This window comes from Antennarius striatus, chromosome 4, assembly GCF_040054535.1.
Source record: "Antennarius striatus isolate MH-2024 chromosome 4, ASM4005453v1, whole genome shotgun sequence".
NCBI lineage: Eukaryota > Metazoa > Chordata > Actinopteri > Lophiiformes > Antennariidae > Antennarius > Antennarius striatus.
The window spans coordinates 3645624-3664767 of NC_090779.1; the positions used below are offsets into that span (position 1 = coordinate 3645624).

General features: G+C 42.5%; 1 protein-coding gene and 1 long non-coding RNA gene across 4 annotated transcripts; both read right to left on the reverse strand.

The window, feature by feature from the left end:
* Positions 1–363: 363 nt before the first annotated feature.
* Positions 364–15406, reverse strand: ska1 (spindle and kinetochore associated complex subunit 1). Of its 3 annotated transcripts, XM_068313378.1 has the most exons (8): positions 14659–15406; positions 14160–14214; positions 13558–13643; positions 11828–11943; positions 5890–5984; positions 5524–5664; positions 3408–3577; positions 364–1628 (listed from the first exon to the last, which is right to left on the reverse strand). In XM_068313378.1, the coding sequence occupies exons 3-8, from the start codon at positions 13637–13639 to the stop codon at positions 1480–1482; spliced, it is 753 nt and encodes a 250-aa protein (XP_068169479.1). In that variant the 5' UTR covers positions 13640–13643; positions 14160–14214; positions 14659–15406; the 3' UTR covers positions 364–1479. The 3 variants fall into 3 exon arrangements, with proteins under 3 accessions (XP_068169479.1, XP_068169477.1, XP_068169478.1); XM_068313376.1 differs by lacking the exon at positions 14659–15406 and having other exon boundaries at positions 14160–14441; XM_068313377.1 differs by lacking the exons at positions 14160–14214; positions 14659–15406 and adding an exon at positions 14016–14149.
* A 794-nt stretch (positions 15407–16200) lies between these two features.
* Positions 16201–18912, reverse strand: LOC137594552 (uncharacterized). Its single transcript, XR_011035263.1, has 3 exons — positions 18432–18912; positions 16441–16506; positions 16201–16309 (listed from the first exon to the last, which is right to left on the reverse strand). It is a non-coding gene; the product is annotated as an uncharacterized lncRNA (long non-coding RNA).
* Between the last annotated feature and the right edge of the window lie 232 nt (positions 18913–19144).

Consider the following 19144-nt stretch of genomic DNA (forward strand, 5'->3'; position numbering starts at 1 on the left):
TCCTCTTAATTCATTACTTACTAAATTTGATGTGTATGAGCAATGATGAGCCTTTTTCATTGTTAGACAATCAAAAAATAAAGCTGTAGCAAGAAAATTACAAAAATGTAAAACTGTTGTCATCACGTCTATGTTACAGTAATGGGTCAACGGGCTGCCCCCGGCAGTGGGACAAAAGCTCCCACATAGCACAGTAATCCTATGCAGACATATGATGCAGAGTGTCACATGGTGTTGACATCATTTGTTCATGGCTTTGTCCACATTCCTTTGTCACGTTTGAAACTGTTGTGTGACATTAATCAAATGAATATTTTTGAAACCGAATAAAAAAGTGTTTCCCCAAGCAGTATTGTTGTTACACATTTTATTCATAATTATCAGTATTCACCTGAAAAAATCTGAGACAGCACTGGTGTAGCACAATTTTGAAGTGATTGTATAGCATTTACTATTTTTGGTAGATGTGAAAGGCATCACAATATCCTAACCTGCTAGTTTTAAAATGACCTCTTCTTGGAGTAGTTCCAATTATGCTATTATGATACTACGGATATGAATACTAAATAGACTATCAGCGTTCTGAATTAAATTCTACTAAATTCTTGATATTTTTAGTGTTAACCACTTTAACTATGTGCATACGTAACAGTTTTTATACTTAAGACACAGCCTGGCTATCTCATCCAATATTTAACATTTTTCCAGTGACCCTTACTGACTGGTAATAGTTTTACGTTGCCCTTTTGTACATCTTGATATGTGTACCCACTGTCAGACGTCTAGGTGTCAACCACCTGGGTTTTTATGTTCGGGTTTTTATAAGGAGCACTGGAGACATTTTAACACATCCAATCCTCAAAACAATATTTTGTCTGACACTTTTGACCTCCACATCAAAATGTAAAGCATGGATCTCTATGTTGCCACTAGGTGGAACTATAATCTTAGTTTCATGGCACCTATGATGCAGGGTAATATCACTCAACCTGCTTCAGTCATGCGAATGTCGCTATGGAAAATTATGTTCTCATTACTGGAAATGAAGTAAACAATTATTTTGTATTGTTTTTCACTGATGTGTCAGAAATCTAGACTTCATCCTGTCCTGGTTGACAACATTACTCAGAAGCACACAGACAGCTCTGGGTGTCCAATCCTAAATGTAATAAGCTTATTCTCCAGTGTGACAACCTCCTGTCTCAAAAACTTTTCTCCTGGAGAATCACATCATGAAAATTGTCTCCTGAGATAAGATTTTGTGAACTACCTGCTGAATACAGGTCATCGGGTGAGGCCTGTGTCCCTCAGTTTCTATTAATTGTTTATTTATGTTAAACATGCTAATCTATTACCCTTATCAAAGAAAAACTTTAATTCGAATCTTTTTACAGGAAAAATACCATTCCACAAACTGATGGCCTGACACTCGGAATTAAGGAAAGAAAAAAGAGCATAACCCATCGACTGTCTGCACATCTACAACAAAACATAACGGGTGATCTTCCCGCCTCGAAGCTCACGTAGCCGCTGGCAATGTCGCAGCATGTGCAACATTCCCTGAAATCGTTTGTCCAGCTTCACCTGAGTGAATTCACGGATGTCATCCTCCACCACAAAAAACTGACCTGAAAGACATTTCAAAAGCACATGGAGATCAGTGTCATGTCAGTTTGTCCCATTTCACAACAATGTGACATATTTGAAGTGATGCTGCTCTACAGATAATTCAGAGCCTTTGTCTATGATTGGATTTTCTCAACAAGGGAAAATTAAGTTTGTATGGAAGGTCAACCATTTCATCTCTGGTTTCATCTCTGCTAGGCTTTTAATACGTTTTAGGGTTAATTATTGCAATAAATAATATTTTAGAGGTGTGATTGTAACAAATAAGGCATAATCCAAATCATCAATCTACTAATATATGTACAGCCTTCATTTTACCCAAAGCATGCTGGGATGCTTTTCAAAAATGTTGTGCATCCAAACATGACGTTCATGACATCCCAAAAGTAATAACAAAATATAACGTAGAAGCCGGTTGCAAGGATTGAGTTTTGACAATAGTACAATATAAAAACTACAGCTGGTAGTCATTCTTAAAAAATAAATCAGTTTTATAAAGAAAGATGTAATACATTTTTTTAACTATTGCTTTTCACTCAATAGCTTTCTTTGCCTTTAATTCAAATATTTCAGGTGGACACTGCACTAAGCTTAAGAGCCTTCTCCACACAATTTTTTTGTCAACTGCACCCTCATTATTTTGAGTTGGGTGCTGACATTTAAGCCGTGCCTTACCCATGGAAACAATCGTATCCATTGCAGTACAAATGTTCAGATTTTAGCTGGTTTTCGCTTGGCTTCTTCTGAGTCTTCATCTGTAGTATTCACAGTATAGTACAGATGATTGCTTTTTAGTCAAGAAAGCACTAGTTGTCACAAGTCGTTGCTACCTCACTGCAGCATGAAAAACTAGCAGACATCATGTTGCTGTTTGGTCGATTTTAATAAGGTTGAATCTTACAAGTGAGTCTCGTGACAAAAAACCCGCTCAAGATCAAAACATAATGGTGATTTCCAGGTTTAAAATTTAAGTGGAGAAATGAATAAATCGTGAAATTTATCCATTGATAAATTTCACAATTCGCGCATCAAAGCTTGCGACTTCAGCTCATTATGGATTTTTGGTAGGCAGTCACGTGATACCATATGGGCATTCTATTGGATGACGGCATCTGAAAGTGCACTCCGTTCCGTGAGTCTCGGACTTATATGAGACACAAAAGTGCTTTAAACAGTCGATAAGAGTGTGGGAAAAGGTAATACAGATAGAAGTTGGTTAAATATCAGTATAGCGAGGGTCATAAACGTTTCAATTACCGTAAATAACAAGATTAGTTTGTTGATCTAGTCATCTTATTAGATCAACAAACTGATAATGTTACTAATGTTAATTTAATAAAAGTAACTAATGTTAATCGGGTGTGATTCCTGGAACGCATTAACTGCGAGGAACAAGAGCGCACTACCGTCAGCCAATAGAATGTGTGTACGGTATCACGTGACTCTGCCTACCAAAAGTCCGCAATGATGTGAAGCGTTGATGTACGAATGCGCACTGTATATATGTGTCTGTATGTGTGTGTTATTTTGTTGAACTGCTCTGTCCTCATGGCGTCTATCCTGGAAGAGAGATACCTCCTCTGAGACTCCTCCTAAAATGTCTTCCTTTTTTTTAATTAGGGTTTTTTTTCCTCATCATGCAAGCTGAGGGTCTGAGGACAGAAGATGTCATGTGTGCAAAGATTGTTCAGCCCCAAACACAAAAGTACTTTTGTGACTTAGGGCTGTTGTTTGATCGATGAGCATCAGTCACAACAACTATCAGCTGTCGCTGTTAGTACCTTTTGTATCTTTGGTTTCCTGCTCCTTAAAGCGCTGGTGCAGTTTCCGTGAATGATTGCTGAGTGTTTTCACGGACTGGTGGAGAATCTTGTACTTAGCTTTAACAGCTACGTTAATACCTTGTACTGTGGCATTAAGCTGGTCATATGACACACGGCCTCTCATGTACCTGTAGAAAAAACATTCAGCAAAAGAAATCTGTTTAACATGTCCAATTAAACTAAACACCCTCATCTTTAGATCTAAAGTTTTAAATTAAATTTAAAACCCAAAGTAGAGCTATTTGTGTATTACACCAGATGTTTGTTTGTTCCTTGAAATAAAGAGCAACTAGTGTTGCAGACGTTACTGGTTTTATAGTACACCACATTATAAAATCTATTATTAATACTGATAGTAATATGTTGAAGATCACCTTCACAACTCCAACAGTGAAGACAACAACAAACAAATAATTCTTTTGAAATTTCAATCCGATGTGTGGAAAATAAATTGTCTCCTCACTCTCTGTCAGTCACACATCTGTGTGGTTCTCACACCCAAGCCCGAGAATATCCAACATATTTATACTAATATACTAAACATCTCAACTGTCCTCAAAGGTTAATGACTGGCCAATGGTGAAATTAAAACAGTACGAACGGTGTTTATTAAAAATATTGTGACCATTTACATTCCTGAAGTGTTGCTCGCTGGTTTCAATTTATAAGATAGATTTACTTTTTTTACAAGAATATAGATTGTTTCTTATGAACACTGAAATGTACTGTATCTCGGTCATTCAAGCATTAAAGATAAAAACATCTTTCATAGATTATAATGATCCATTAGCAGTATCAGAGGACCATCAGCCCCGGCTCCTACAGGACAAACTGACCTCCATCGCTGTGGACCCCTACCTCGTGAGCTGGATCTACCTAACAGACAGACCCCAGTATGTCCGTGTGGGGGACTGTTTTTCTTCTATGGTGACCAGCAGCACAGGGGCGCCACAGGGGACCGTGCTCTCCCCCATTGTCTTCACCCTCTACACATCGGACTTCAAGCACAACTCGGATACATGCCACATACAGAAGTACTCCGATGACACCGCGATTGTGGCATGTATCCAGGAGGGTTATGAAGGAGAGTACAGGGCATTGGTGGCTGACTTCGTGGAGTGGTGCCAACAGAACCAGCTCCAGCTCAACGTCTCCAAGATGAAGGAGATGGTGCTGGATTTCCGGCGGGCACCTCCCTCTCCACAACCAGTGATCATCGAGGGCAATGAGGTGGAGGTAGTAGGAAACTGTAAGTACCTGGGACTGCAGCTAGACAGCAGACTGGACTGGTCACTCAACTTGGACTGTGTGTATAAGAAGGGGCAGAGCAGGATATACTTCCTGAGGAGGCTGGCCTCCTTCAACATCTGTCCTAAGGTCCTTCTCATGTTCTATCAGTCCGTAGTCTCCAGTGTGCTGTCATACGCCATTGTGTGTTGGGGTGGTGGGGCCAGGAAAAGAGATATGGATCGTCTTAACAGACTCATCCGCAGAGCGGGCTCAGTGGTCGGGCTGAGCCTGGACTCTTTGGAGACACTTCTGGGGAGCAGGACCATGTCTAAATTCAGGGCCATCATGAACAACACCAGCCACGCCCTGCACACCACCTTCTCCAGGCAGAGGAGCACCTTCAGCGGCAGACTGCTGTCACACAGCGCCTCCACAGAGAGGCTGAGGTCCTCCTTCGTGCCCCGTGCCATCAGGGGTACAATGACTCTCTCAGGAGGAGCGGGGGGGAGGTGGCGAGGACAGCACGAGGTTAAATGGATTTAATTTAAGTTTATACTGTTTATATTTTAATTTTATAATTTTTATATTTTAATTTTTTTTAGTATATGTACTGTTAATGCTACATGTGTCTGTTAGTGTAGTGTATGTCTTGTGGTATGTCCTGTTTTGTTTTTGTTTTTTCCTGGTGTTTGAATGAGCAGTGTATATGTGCAATTTCCTCCGGGATTATTAAAGTATCTATCAGAAAACTTTGACTACATTGTTCATAACATGTTTGAAAAACACAATGAACCAGAATTCATTGGTTCCACGTTATGTTGGATAAGACATGTATCATACTCACTGAGGAATGCTCTCAAACTCCGGCATTGTGATGAACTCCATCTCTCTGACGAAGTTCTTCTTGGACTTGCTGATATTTTCCACCTGGACCGTCTGAAGGCCTGCTGCGTCCTTCTGGGTAACGACTGCAGGCACACATCCACTGAGAGATGAGACAGGAGATGTTCTTCATTCTGATGAGAAGATCATTCTCTGATAGCATGGCAGTTTACATGTGTAGTCCAAACATTTGTAAAGAAGATATGACTGCAATTAAACAACTTGGAGATTAAGGCTAATGCATTTCTTAACCTATGCAAAACCAAAAGGAATAAATAAAGATAATTTTGCAGTCGTAGCAACCACACATATTTAATAATGTCCTCACATTGGTGGGCCCGTTGTTCTGGGCATGTGTGCAGGTATATTGTTCTTAAGATGCTGTACATCCTCCAGGTTCTTCTGGAATGTCTTCTCCAATTCCTAAGACACAGACCATTGTGCGTTATCAAGCAGTGTGGCTGAAATAATTTTTGAAATGTTTTACAGTTAAATTGTGCCTTCTCTGAAAAGTTAATTTCATTCTCTAAAAAGTTTGAGCTTCAGTCTTGTGGTTAAAATAATTATTATGATACTTTGAAGTACCTTTAACAATCCTAGACTCTCGTTATATGTTTCTAATTCAGAAAACTTGACCAAAAACTTTTTTTTTTCCTGCTGCAATGTTTTGTAAATGGTTCCTCTATGAAAAGCCAAGATTACAGATTTCATTTATTCTTGTGAATCATGAACTGTACTGCTCAGACAGACTTGTGCTGAGATTAGATTCCACTTTATTGTCAAAAGTTATCTGAAATTTGTCTTGGTTCCCATGCTGTCCAGAGTTTCACATAAATTACAAAAGTTACAAAAATTTTTAAAAAATGTTTTATTTTTGTTACTTTTGTAATTTATGTGAAACTCTGGACATCATGGGAACCAAAATAACACATTTAATGTAGCCGCAAGACGGCACAAGCCAGTGTCTTATTGTGCCGGTCCCAAGCTCGGATAAATACAGAGGGTTGCGTCAGGAAGGGCATCCAGCGTAAAACTTTTGCCAAATCAAAGATGCCAATCAAACCTATGACTTCCATACCGGATCGGTCGAGGCCCGGGTTAACAACAACCGCCATCGGCGCTGTTGACCTACAGGGCGCCGGTGGAAATTTGATTACTGTTGGTCGAAGGAAAGGAGGAAAGTGAGTTTGCATGAAGAAAGAGAAGAGGAGCGCCAAGACTATAGAACTAAGAGTAGGGACGTTGAATGTTGGAACTATGACAGGAAAAGGTAGAGAGTTGGTTGACATGATGCAGAGGAGGAAGGTAGACATACTGTGTGTCCAGGAGAACAGGTGGAAAGATAGCAAGGCTAGAAGTTTAGGAGCAGGGTTCAAGTTGTTCTATCATGGTGTAGATAGGAAGAGAAATGGAGTAGGAGTTATCTTGAAGGAGGAGTTTGTTAGGAATGTCCTGGGAGGTAAAAAGAGTGGCAGATAGAGTGATGAGTTTGAAGCTAGAAATAGAAGGTGTGATGTTCAACATTGTTAGTGGGGATGCTTCACAGGTAGGATGTGAGCTGGAGGAGAAGGATAAATTCTGGTTGGACTTTGATGAAGTGATGCAGAGCATGCCTAGAAGTGAGAGAGTTGTCATTGGTGCAGACTTCAATGGACATGTTGATGCAGGTAACAGAGGTGATGAGGAAGTGATGGGCAGGTTTGGTATCCAGGAGAGGAACGCAGAAGGACAGATGGTAGTTGACTTTGCAAAAAGGATGGAAATGGCTATAGTGAATACTTTCTTCCAGAAGAGGCAGGAACACAGGGTGACCTATAAGAGTGGTGGTAGGAGCACACAGGTAGACTACATCTTGTGTAGACGGTGTAGTCTGAAGGAGATCAGTGACTGCAAAGTAGTGGTAGGTGAGAGTGTAGCCAAACAGCATAGGATGGTGGTGTGTAGGATGACTCTGGTGGTGAGGAAGATGAAGAGGGCAAAGGCAGAGCAGAACACGAAATGGTGGAAGCTAAAAAAGGAAGAGTGTTGCATGACTTTTAGGAAGGAGTTAAGACAGGCTCTGGGTGGCAAGGAGGTGCTTCCAGATGACTGGAAAACTACAGCTAATGTGATCGGGGAGACAGGTAGGAGAGTACTTGGTGTGTCATCTGGAAGGAAAATAGATAAGGAGACTGAGACTGGTGGATTGAGGAGGTACAGGCATGTATACAGAGAAAGAGGTTAGCTAAGAGGAAGTGGGACACTGAGACAACTCAGGAGAGTAGACAGGAGTACAGGGAGATGCAGCGTAAGGTGAAGGTAGAGGTAGCAAAGGCCAAACAAGGGGCTTATGATGACTTGTATGCTAGGTTGGACAGTAAGGAAGGAGAGACTGATCTATACCGGTTGGCAAGACAGAGAGATAGAGATGGGAAGGATGTGCAGCCGGTTAGGGTAATTAAGGATAGGGATGGAAGTCTATTGACAGGTGCCAGTAGTGTGATGGGAAGATGGAAAGAGTACTTTGAAGAGTTGATGAATGTGGAAAATGAGAGAGAACAAAGACTAGAAGAGGTGACTGTTGTGGACCAGGATGTAGCAAAGATTAGTCAGGATGAAGTGAGGAGGGCATTGATGAGGATGAAGAGTGGAAAGGCAGTCGGTCCTGATGATATACCTGTGGAGGGTTGGAAGTGTCTAGGAGAGGTGGCAGTAGAGTTTCTGACTGGATTCATCAAAAGGATCTTGGATAGTGAGAAGATGCCTGAGGAATGGAGGAGAAGTGTGCTGGTGCCCATTTTTAAGAACAAGGGAGATGTGCATAGTTGTGTCAACTACAGAGGAATGAAGCTGATGAGCCATACAATGAAGTTATGGGAAAGAGTAGTGGAAGCTAGACTAAGGGCAGAAGTGAACATTTGTGAGCAGCAGTATGGTTTCTTGCCAAAAGAAAAGAATACTACAGATGCAGTATTTGCTTTGAGGATGTTGATAGAGAAGTACAGAGAAGGCCAGAGGGAGCTGCATTGTGTTTTTGTAGATCTGGAAAAAGCTTACGACAGGGTGCCCAGAGAGGAACTGTGGTATTGTATGAAGAAGTCTGGAGTGGCAGAGAAGTATGTTAGAGTGGTGCAGGACATGTATGAGGACTGTAAGACAGTGGTGAGGTGTGCTGTAGGTGTGACAGAGGAGTTCAACGTGGAGGTGGGACTGCATCAGGGATCAGCTCTGAGCCCCTTCTTGTTCGCTATAGTGATGGACAGGCTGACAGATGAAGTTAGACAGGAATCTCCATGGACTATGATGTTTGACATTGTGATCTGCAGTGAGAGCAGGGAACAGGTGGAGGAGAAGCTAGAGAGGTGGAGGTTTGTCCTGGAAAGGAGAGGAATGAAGGTTAGCCGCAGTAAGACAGAGTACATGTGTGTGAATGAGAGGGACCCAAGTGGAAGAGTGAGGTTACAAGGAGAAGAGATCAAGAAGGTGGAGGATTTTAAGTACTTAGGGTCAACAGTCCAGAGCAATGGAGAGTCTGGAAAAGAGGTGACGAAGCGTGTACAGGCAGGATGGAACGGGTGGAGAAAAGTGTCAGGTGTGATGTGTGATAGAAGAGTTTCAGCTAAAATGAAAGGTGTACAAAACTGTGGTGAGACCAGCGATGTTGTTTGATCTAGAGACAGTATCACTGAGGAAAAGACAGGAGGCAGAGCTGGAAGTAGCAGAGATGAAGATGCTGAGGTTCTCTTTGGGAGTGACCAGGAAGGATAGAATCAGGAATGAGTACATCAGAGGGACAGCACATGTTAGGGGTTTTGGAGATAAAGTCAGAGAGGCCAGACTGAGATGGTTTGGACATGTCCAGAGGAGAGATGGTGAATATATTGGAAGAAGGATGCTGAATTTTGAAATGCCAGGCAGGAGGCCTAGAGGAAGACCAAAGAGGAGGTTTATGGATGTAATGAGGGAGGACATGAAGGTAGTTGGTGTAAGAGAAGAGGATGCAAAGGACAGGGCTAGATGGCGGCAATTGATTCGCCGTGGCGACCCTTGAAGGGAAAAGCCAAAAGTAAAAGAAAAAGAAGAACAAAAATAAAACATTTATCCAATGGCATAATCATGAGCACAACACAAATCAAGCATTACAAAGTGAGAGTTTCATTCAAAGTGGCAGTGGGGCACCTGGTCGTCCATCTGTGGAGAATTCCTAGAGCACACTCAGAGCCTAAACTCTGATTTAAATAGTTTGACAGACTGAGGGATAAGAGGTCCTGAGTCTGTGGGACTTAATCTTCTGTTTGGAGGCAGAAACTTCTGATCTTCAAATAAAGCACTAGAGGAATCAGATGGAAAGTTACCTGCCAGAGATATTCTTTTATTCTATGCTGTTTGGGCATGACTCACGTGTTTGACCCACAATCTTTGAACAGATATTTAATAGTCTGATCAGTTTGATTTTCAACCTGAACAGAGACAACTGAATCAAGCACTTACTTGTACTGCAGGATAATAATAATGATAATAATATTAATAATAATACCAGGATGTGGTTGTTTCCTCCAAACGACCTCAGTCTCCTAACAAAAGAAATCCGTTACAAATTCAGTCTAAATGTGAACTCCATAATAAAGTATGTATCCACATAGATATTTATAGTAGGATTCTGGTTCACTGGATTATGTCCAGTAACTGGTGGAACCTCCAAAATGAGTTCTTTCATTGTTTTTGAATTAATAACTGAATTGTCTTCAGACTATTTCACTAATCTATCTGTAGCCTTCTGATGAGCTTCGTTCTCAAGACTCAACAAGGACAACGATGTGGTGTCATCCAAATACGTCAACATTTAAGTGTTTGGATCATCAGTTTTACGATTATCAGTAGAAAAGTGTGAAAAGTAGAAAGAAGCTCACACAGTCCAGGGGCACTCCTGGGTTAACCAAAACAGAGATAGAGTGTGTCTGGTTAACTTTGACGATCTGAATGTTACCAGTGTTCTAGTTGAGGATTAACCTTCATCTGGATCATCTTTGCTCACAGGAGCTCAGAATGAGTTCCAGATGGGCTCCAGATGAGGTCCTGTGTAGCTTCAAGCCTGTCTGGAGGTTTCCATATTAGCTGGAGTCATGTTTCAACTTTATTTTCTGCGCCGTGATTTCTCTCATATGCCAACTGGTAGAAGTCCAGCTTGTCATTTACAGACTTGGTGCGCTGTTAAATCAGGATTTTTTTATTAGGACTTCACAACAGCAGGAGTGAAGACCAGACAATAATCAGCCAGCTCTCTAGGACACATTTTCTTTGGATGAGGTGACACGTGTCAGGTTTTTACATGATTCTGTAATTATGTAAGTATCAATAGAACACTGAAAAACAGGTGGCCACACAGGTACCAACTCATTTTCACACATTGTCAAAATAAATATATCAGGGCATCGGTCCTGTGGCCTTCCTCTGATTCAAGCATTTACAGGTGTTTCTCAAGTGCTCGATGGAAACATCAGTTTTGTCTGATTTCACAGGTATAACAGAATCAAGGATACTAGTAACATGATCTGGATTATCGCCCCTCATCAAACCTAGAAAAGTTGCTGTTCAACCGATTTGCAAACTGGGTTTCTGGATATTTGACAGTCTAGCCGTCCACTTCATGGTGTCCCATTCCTGTTTGGTGTTGTTGCTTTTAAACACCTTTTCCAACTTTAGCTTGTGTGGCCTTTTTGCCTCCTGTAGTTTTTTCCTCCCCCTCTTTTTCTACACGTTTAAATTATATAGAGTCCGTGTTCTTGAAAGCTACGTTCGACAAATTCATAGGATGCTTAACCCCTGACTTCTATACATGTATTGGATAGATTTGTATTTCCTTAGTTGGTATCACTGACTGAAGACAAAAATCTATACAGTCTGTCATTACTGTTCACCTTTCATCAGGGGAGCCATGCTGAACAAAATATACTGTATCTATTGTCTGCTTCCAGGACAGACACCAAATAAATACTAATGGAGTGTGTTTGTTTCCGTCTTGGTGTATCATCATCTGCAGACAGGTTTTCTAATGCTGTACTTGAACGTTAGTATAATGGAGATGGCAACAGAGAAGATACAGCTGGGTCTCTACTGACATCCCCTGGTATAAACATGTAAAAATAACATACTGTACATGTTCAAATAGTCATACTGGCATCAATGTTCCAAAGGTGACTGGGTTCTAGTTCTAAAAGCAAACCAGTGTTGAGCTGTGCCTGGACGAGTGAGGATGTTATGGAACAAGCTGTAGGCCTTCAGGTTACCTTCAGGTGCCTTAACTGCTCTTTCTGCTGCTCCACACAGTCTTCAAATGCCCCCACAAGCCTCTCAAGGTCAGAGAGTTCATGTCCCAGTTTCTTAATTTTATCCTGAGGTAATTCTGAATGAGATTAAAAAACAAAGCAAAGAACAAACAAGCACATTATATCACATTATTCTATCTGTTGTTCGTCACCATGACATGTTGACTTGCGTGGGCTATGGCTCCACATGTATGTATACTACACAAGTATATGTGGTGGAAAGTTTTTTAATACAATAAAATAATATAATAATATAATAATATCATTTCTTGACCCAAAAAATCTAGAGTGTGTGTGTCAAATCTTTCAGCACTTGGGAGAAACGGCCCCAGGAAGTCTCGAGGTCATGAAAGATTCAGCAAGAATCTAATCTGTTTTTAGAAGTGTTTGCGTAAATGTCAGTATCTGTTAATAATTTTGTCTGCACTAAATGTCCGCGTGACTGATTAGGTTATGTCATCAGCCTTGTGAAACTGTCGACTAGACGTCTCTGTTAAACTTCTTGAGGTCATGATGCACCTACTGAAAATGGGGGAAAGGTTAGTGGAGAGCAGAGGGAATGAAGTTAAACAACTGATTCACACCTCCCATAGTTACGCCTTTAGAGTATAAAAAGAGATGTGATTCATTATTTTAGTTTGTACTTGAAGTTTTCATCTACCCAGAGTACTCTGCAACAACACTCCGGAGGATTTTTTTTCATCGTCTCCAGAGCTCTCATCATGCTTAGACAAGTATTTGTTGAACTTGTCTGTTTGTTGAGCCTGTCTGTATGTCAACCTTTTGATGATGTTATTGGACTCATACTCAACCTTTTGATGATATTATTGTACTGCTACTCAACCAATACATGATTTGAATTGACAAATAAATATCTTGTATTTTACACTGTCTCCTGTCCTTAAGAAAAACGAAACCCCACCACATATAATATATAGATGGATTGAAAACTGATTTCTTTACTCCTGTACCTAACTCATGCAGTCACATAAAGACAGCATGAGTCTTTTAATCAGTGGAACGTGTAAAAGACATGGTGATGATGTGTTCCATGTGTGTCTCACCAGCAAACTTAAGAAATCAGCTAATACCAGACAGAAAGAAGTGGAAAATCAACTGACAGCCTGATGACCTGGGGTCCTTATCTTCTGAGCAGAGGACGACATCTATTACCATCAAACACATTGTTTTTTGCCATGTTATTTTTGCCATGTTTTACAAAGCTCAGTTTGATGCACACTATATACACTAGACACATTTTGCTTCCTTGAAATGTTGAGTCGTCATAGAAATTCAAATATTTGTGTTCAGATATTCTGTTGTTCAGAAATAAAGATGGTGTATGGTCTGTAGACAATTGAAGATGAACACACAGACTGTGGTGTCACCACTAATTATTATGACTCCTCAGACAACACTGGATGAGGATGATGTCACCAAGTACCATGTTGGTTCAGATGGGTCATGTTTGTTTTCCACATACAGGATTTTGCTAATCAGTCCTCTCCATGTTTCTGCTGAAGTTCTGATTAATTCCCTCGGAGCTAATGTCTCCATCAATGAGTCTCTACCCCTCCTGTCACTGACAGAGAACCAGTGGGTGTCCTGCTCCACCAGAGATGTTCCCTTCCATGGTTCCACTGTTGGTCTACGAGGAACACAAACGAGTGTGTCAGTGGATTTCATCATACCTGCAACTGACAGATCCAGCGTGCGTTGCATGGAGGAGATCCTGTCATGGATGTGGTTGGTGATCGTCTCAAGCTCCCCCATATTCCTGACAGATGGACACGTCAGTAAATATAACTGAGAAAATGTTTCTAACCCATTGGATAAAATCTGATGTTTTCATAGCATGAAATATACCAGATTTATTTGAATATCGCATGTTCCTTCGTTTTAATCCATGTTTATCTGTAAAATGGGGTTTGTTTAGCTACTGGAAAGTTTTCAATACAGTTTTCAAGCTCTGGAGACGATACCCTGCAATGACCGTCTGTTAGGTATAACTTATTTCTTCATGTATTTTTCCCCATGCATGCTACAATTCCATGTGAAAATCAGGCATTGTGTCTATATTAACGTGCCGTTCATTAGCTATGACAAGCAGGATCAGCAAAACGTATATGTAGCAGGAAATGTCAGTGACCTGGACATCATCGCACCAGCTGACGGGCGGGTCGTGATGCCGCCCAGGTGATCGTGGATGAAAAAGCCACAGTCACGTGACTTCAGCAAGCGAGCGATTCTACAGGAAATCTCATTTAATGAACGGCTTGGCTTCAAAACTCACAGTTCTGTCGGATGAACACCTCTAGTCTCCTTCAGCCCGGATTTCCCGGGTTCATCTGAAATTGAAATACGACACATCCTTTTTACTTCCGGTATTTCTTCTTCTACTATTATTTCTTCTTCTTCAACTGGGCGAAGAGGGAGGCTCCTCTGGTGGGAGGTGAGCTGGACGACATCAGACTCCCCGGATAGACTCCAATGGAAAAGAAACGGGTTAAAATACCTTGAAGCAGTGACGTGCGGTGAGGTTCATGGCTGGTGATGCACTGATTTCATCATAATTACATTTCCAAAAATATGAACCCACAGTTTAGCTTATTCACCATTTAATTAGCGACAGGTCATTTTTAAAGTCTCAGAGCAGAATTATTTACACATACAAACCAACACACAATTAGCACATTTGATTTAAAAAAAAGTTGTGTTGTTTCCTCCATGTTTGCTTATATATTAAGTTTACTTAACCTAACATTTACATAGGTTACGTTTACTTAACCTACCTAAGGGACAGGCCCCAGTACGTCCGTATGGGGGACTGTTTGTCTTCTGTGGTGACCAGCAGCACAGGGGCGCCACAGGGGACCGTGCTCTCCCCCATTGTCTTCACCCTCGAGATATCGGACTTCAAACGCAACTCGGATATATGCCACATACAGAAGTACTCCGATGCCACTGCGATAGTGGCATGTATCCGGGAGGGTGATGAGGGAGAGTACAGGGCATTGGTGGCTGACTTCGTGGAGTGGTGCCAACAGAACCAGCTCCAGCTCAACGTCTCCAAGACGAAGGAGATGGTGCTGGATTTCCGGCGGGCACCTCCCTCTCCACAACCAGTGATCATCAAGGGCAGTGAGGTGGAGGTGGTAGGAAACTATAAGTACCTGGGACTGCAGCTAGACAGCAGACTGGACTGGTGACTCAACTCAGACTGTGTGTACAAGAAGGGGCAAAGCAGGATGTACTTCCTGAGGAGGCTGGCCTCCTTCAACATCTGTCCTAAGCTCCTTCCCATGTTCTATCAGTCCATAGTTTCCACTGTGCTGTCATACGCCATTGTGTGTTGAGGTGGTGGGGCCAGGAAAAGAGATATGGATCGTCTTAACAGACTCATCCGCAGAGCGGGCTCAGTGGTCGGTCCGAGCCTGGACTCTGTGGATACGCTTCTGGAGAGCAGGACCATGTCTAAAGTTAAAGGCTATCATGAACAACACCAGCCACCCCCTGCACACCACCTTTTCCCAGCAGAGAAGCACCTTCAGCGGCAGACTGCTGTCACATAGCACCTTCGTGCCTCGTGCCATCAGGAGGTACAATGACTCTCTCAGGAGGTGCGGGGGGGAGGTGGCGAGGTCAGCACGGGGTTGAATGGATTGAATGGATTTAATTTAATACTATTTATATTTTAATTTTATACTGTTTATATTTTAGTTATAGTTTAGTATGTAAGTCCTGTTAATGCTGCATGTGTCTGTTAGTGTAGTGTATGTCTTGTGGTATGTCCTGAGATGTCAGTGTTTCTTTTTATCCTGGTGTTTAGTCTGTCTGTCTGTCTGTCTGTCTGTCTGTCTGTCTGTCTGTCTGTCTGCCTGCCTGCCTGCCTGCCTGTCTGTCTGTCTGTCTGTCTGTCTATAAATGAAGTCCATGTGCTGCTCCTTCTGAGCGAAAGCATCAAAAGAATTTCGAGTTGAGATATGTAATCCTCCTTTTTTGTAGTAAGGCAAGGCCAGCGGAAAACAAATGAATGGCTGTACTTGACTAACTAATAGATTGTAGTTTACTGTCACTTCTACAGCCGAGGAAAAAGAATTCTCGGCCGAATCCATAAGATCACCAGCGCCCCCTACCATGAGGCCAGAGAACTGCCTCCACTATGTGCCTTTTCCAAGCCGTTTCAAGGCCGCTCGACTCAAGAAATACGTTACACACATGCAGTTGATGACAGAAAAACAATGTACATTTTATACATAAGCTAAATTATGGGAATTTAGTTGAATTTAGCAAACATGTTTAAACATTTTAATATCAATATATAGAAAGATAGCATTACAGGCTCACTATAGTATGCCAGCACAGCTAGTCGAGCCATTGCACAATCCATGGTGAGGCTCGGCTGGCTGCTGCCTCACCGCAGGTCTCTTCTCCATATTTCAGCTGTAAATGTGAAAATTTGGCGAGTTGGAGGAAATAACTTTATAATACACATCACTGCATAAATATAAACATTTATTTCTTCCAATTTTTCATTTTTTTCTTTCATAATGGCAGGTGAGGCCGTGTCTTACCTGCCTTCCCTGACCGCACGTCACTGCCTTGAAGTGCATCTGGGAGACCAGACTTATGGAAAAGAACTGGGAAAATGTTTTAGAGAAAGTGGAAGAGAGGCTTAAAAACTGGAAATGGATTTAAACAAAAATGTTTTAATTAAACATAATTTAGTTGTAAGGGTGGCATGGTGGCGCAGTGGTTAGCGCTACCGCCTCACAACACGGCGGACCCGGGTTTGAGTCCCGCTCTGTGCAGAGTTCGCATGCTCTCCCCGTGTCTGCGTGGGTTTTCTCCGGGTTCTCCGGTTTCCTCCCACCTCCAAAAGCATGCGCTTCAGGTTGATTGGCCAGTCCCACATTGACCGTAGGAGTGAGTGTGTGTGTGAATGATTGTTTGTTTCTCAGTGGCTCCGCGGTGCACTGGCGTCGTGTCCGAATTGTCCCCCGCCTCACGCCCTGAGACTGCCGGATAGGCGCCGGCTCCCCCGCGACCTGCGTTTGCGGATTAAGCGGGTTAGAAGATGAATGAATGAATGAATTTAGTTGTATCAATGTTACGGCACCGGCTGTCCTGCGCTGAACCCCCACCGATGTTGCTGGCATGAATCCAGGTAGTGATGGTGGACTTTTTTGGGACTGCTGTCACTGGGTCCTTCAGAGCATCCTCTTCCTGCCCAAGGAAGAAGGAGGGCAGGGACTCATCCATCTTACCAGCAGAGGCGCTAAATTCTGTCCGCAATTCATTCAGCCGTTCTTGACTGGCCCTGAGGACCTGGTGTGGTGTCCCATGACACAGACAGTACTGACCCAGTGCCAGTACTGGCCCAGTGCCAGAAACATCAGTGGAGTCCAAATTCATCATGGCGCATATCCAATGTTGGATGTGTGATGGAGATTTGCGGACCCACTCTGGATGGCGCTGCTGCTCTGTCCTCTACTGTGGGTGTGACCTCAGTGAGGCTCATCGAAAGCCTGTTGAGGAGCTGGAAGAGCCGACTCATCCTACAGCAACTGACTTTGATAGATGTTTTTTGCACAGGCCTTTAAAACCCGAATGATGCTGATTATCCCCAAGAGTGATAAATAAAGTATAGATTATTATTATTATTATTATTATTATTATTATTATCATTATTATTATTATTATTATTATCATTACCATTATTATTATCCTTTCCCCGTAGAGAGTTTGTCTCTTTGCCCTAACAACTCCGTGTAAGACCCAATCAGCCTCAGTGACAGTAATGGGAAAAACATTGATGGCAAAAATTTTAAACAATAAACTTAAAGATCAGGTTGACACACCATGGAGGGTTCACCTTGGTCTGGTCACGGTTGTGAGCCCTTCATGGGAGTCTTTCTCCAAGCCACCGTTAACAAAAAAGGTTGGGGATCTACAATAGAGGATTTTACACGGAACTATGGCCGTCAACAGTTTTATTTCGAATTAGAATCCAAATAAGTTGGAAAACTGTCTGTTCTCTTCTCACAAACAAACTGTTTTTCACTGCTTCCTAGACTGTCAGAGACTCTACAATCTGTTCCTGTTTTTAGAGAGAATCTTTCTCTCATTCGGTCTCGTTTTTGACAAACAGGTATACATTATTGGTTTGAAAAGCAGGAAGAATCAGAAAAGGAGTGGCAGATTTGAAAGCAAAGATGGCAATTTATCAAAGCAGGAGGAAAAAGATTGAAGTTTTGTGTCGCTGCAGTGCTAAAGCCATTTTAAAATGAATGTTTCAAGCAAGAATCAGAATCAATTTTCACTATTACAGAGCTATGAATGATTTAGACACTTTTAGGAACTTATGGTGTTGAGTGAGGAACTCAGTCTTACATCCTCTATGCTTGTCTAATCTGCTCTCAGTATACCAACCACTGACTCCAGTCAGTGGTTGGTTTAATTCACATATATGTTACTTATGTTTCTACATATTATATTACTGTAACGGGTGTTGTTTGGACCCAAATGCAGTACTCTTTAGTAGAGGAGATAAGATGTATCTTACTTCAGCCGAGGCAGGACGCCCTGAGTTCTGGAGAGCAGGCAGCACGAACTGTGAGGCCGATGAGGAGTGAGCCGAAGATAGGTCGGGGCAGGCAGGGAGGTCGAAGCCAGGTGAACAGTCCGTGAAGGCAGAGGTACCGTTTAGGAACAGGCAGGAGAAAAGACGAGGCCAGGCGGAGGAGTCGAAACCAAACGAGCAGGCAGATACCAGAGGTGCTGAGGCGAAGCACGAGGTCAGGGACAGAAGGCAGGTGGGTTTACCGGGAGGCAGACGAGGATGGCAGGTCAGGGACAGGCAGAGTCGATACCGGAAAATCAGACAGGGAATGAACGCTGGAAAGTCTCGCATGACGCTGAAGAACAATCTGGCATGGAGTGAAGGTGCTGGAGAGACTAAATGCAGGCTTGATTGCAGTGATCAGAAGCAGGTGAGCAGCATGGGCTGAAGCAGTAGGCGTGGCCGGCAGGTAGAGTGGAGCAGAGTGAGGGAGAGTGGAAAAATACTGCAGGGGTGTGACAGGAGGGGAATGAGATGCGGAGACTGTGACAGAACCCCCCCCTCAAGGGACGGCTCCTGACGTCCCAAAACTGCCGCAGAGGAACCGGGTGGGTGGAGGGGGCCAGGTGGAGGGCTAGAATTCTTCAGAGGCCTCTGTCCTAGTCTCTTCGTCCGCCGAGAGAGAACTGTCCCCCTCCGAGGCCGAGCTGACGTCA

Excerpts from the sequence above, each read along its gene's own strand:
- ska1 (XM_068313376.1), bottom strand. The coding sequence starts at position 14,236 with ATGTGTCGTATTTCAATTTCAGATGAACCCGGGAAATCCGGGCTGAAG. Across the intron at positions 13,644-14,159 it reads GGTGTTCATCCGACAGAACT|GAATATGGGGGAGCTTGAGA; the intron begins GTGAGTTTTGAA and ends TCCATCTGTCAG. Across the intron at positions 1,629-3,407 it reads GGAAACCAAAGATACAAAAG|GTCAGTTTTTTGTGGTGGAG; the intron begins GTACTAACAGCG and ends AATGTCTTTCAG.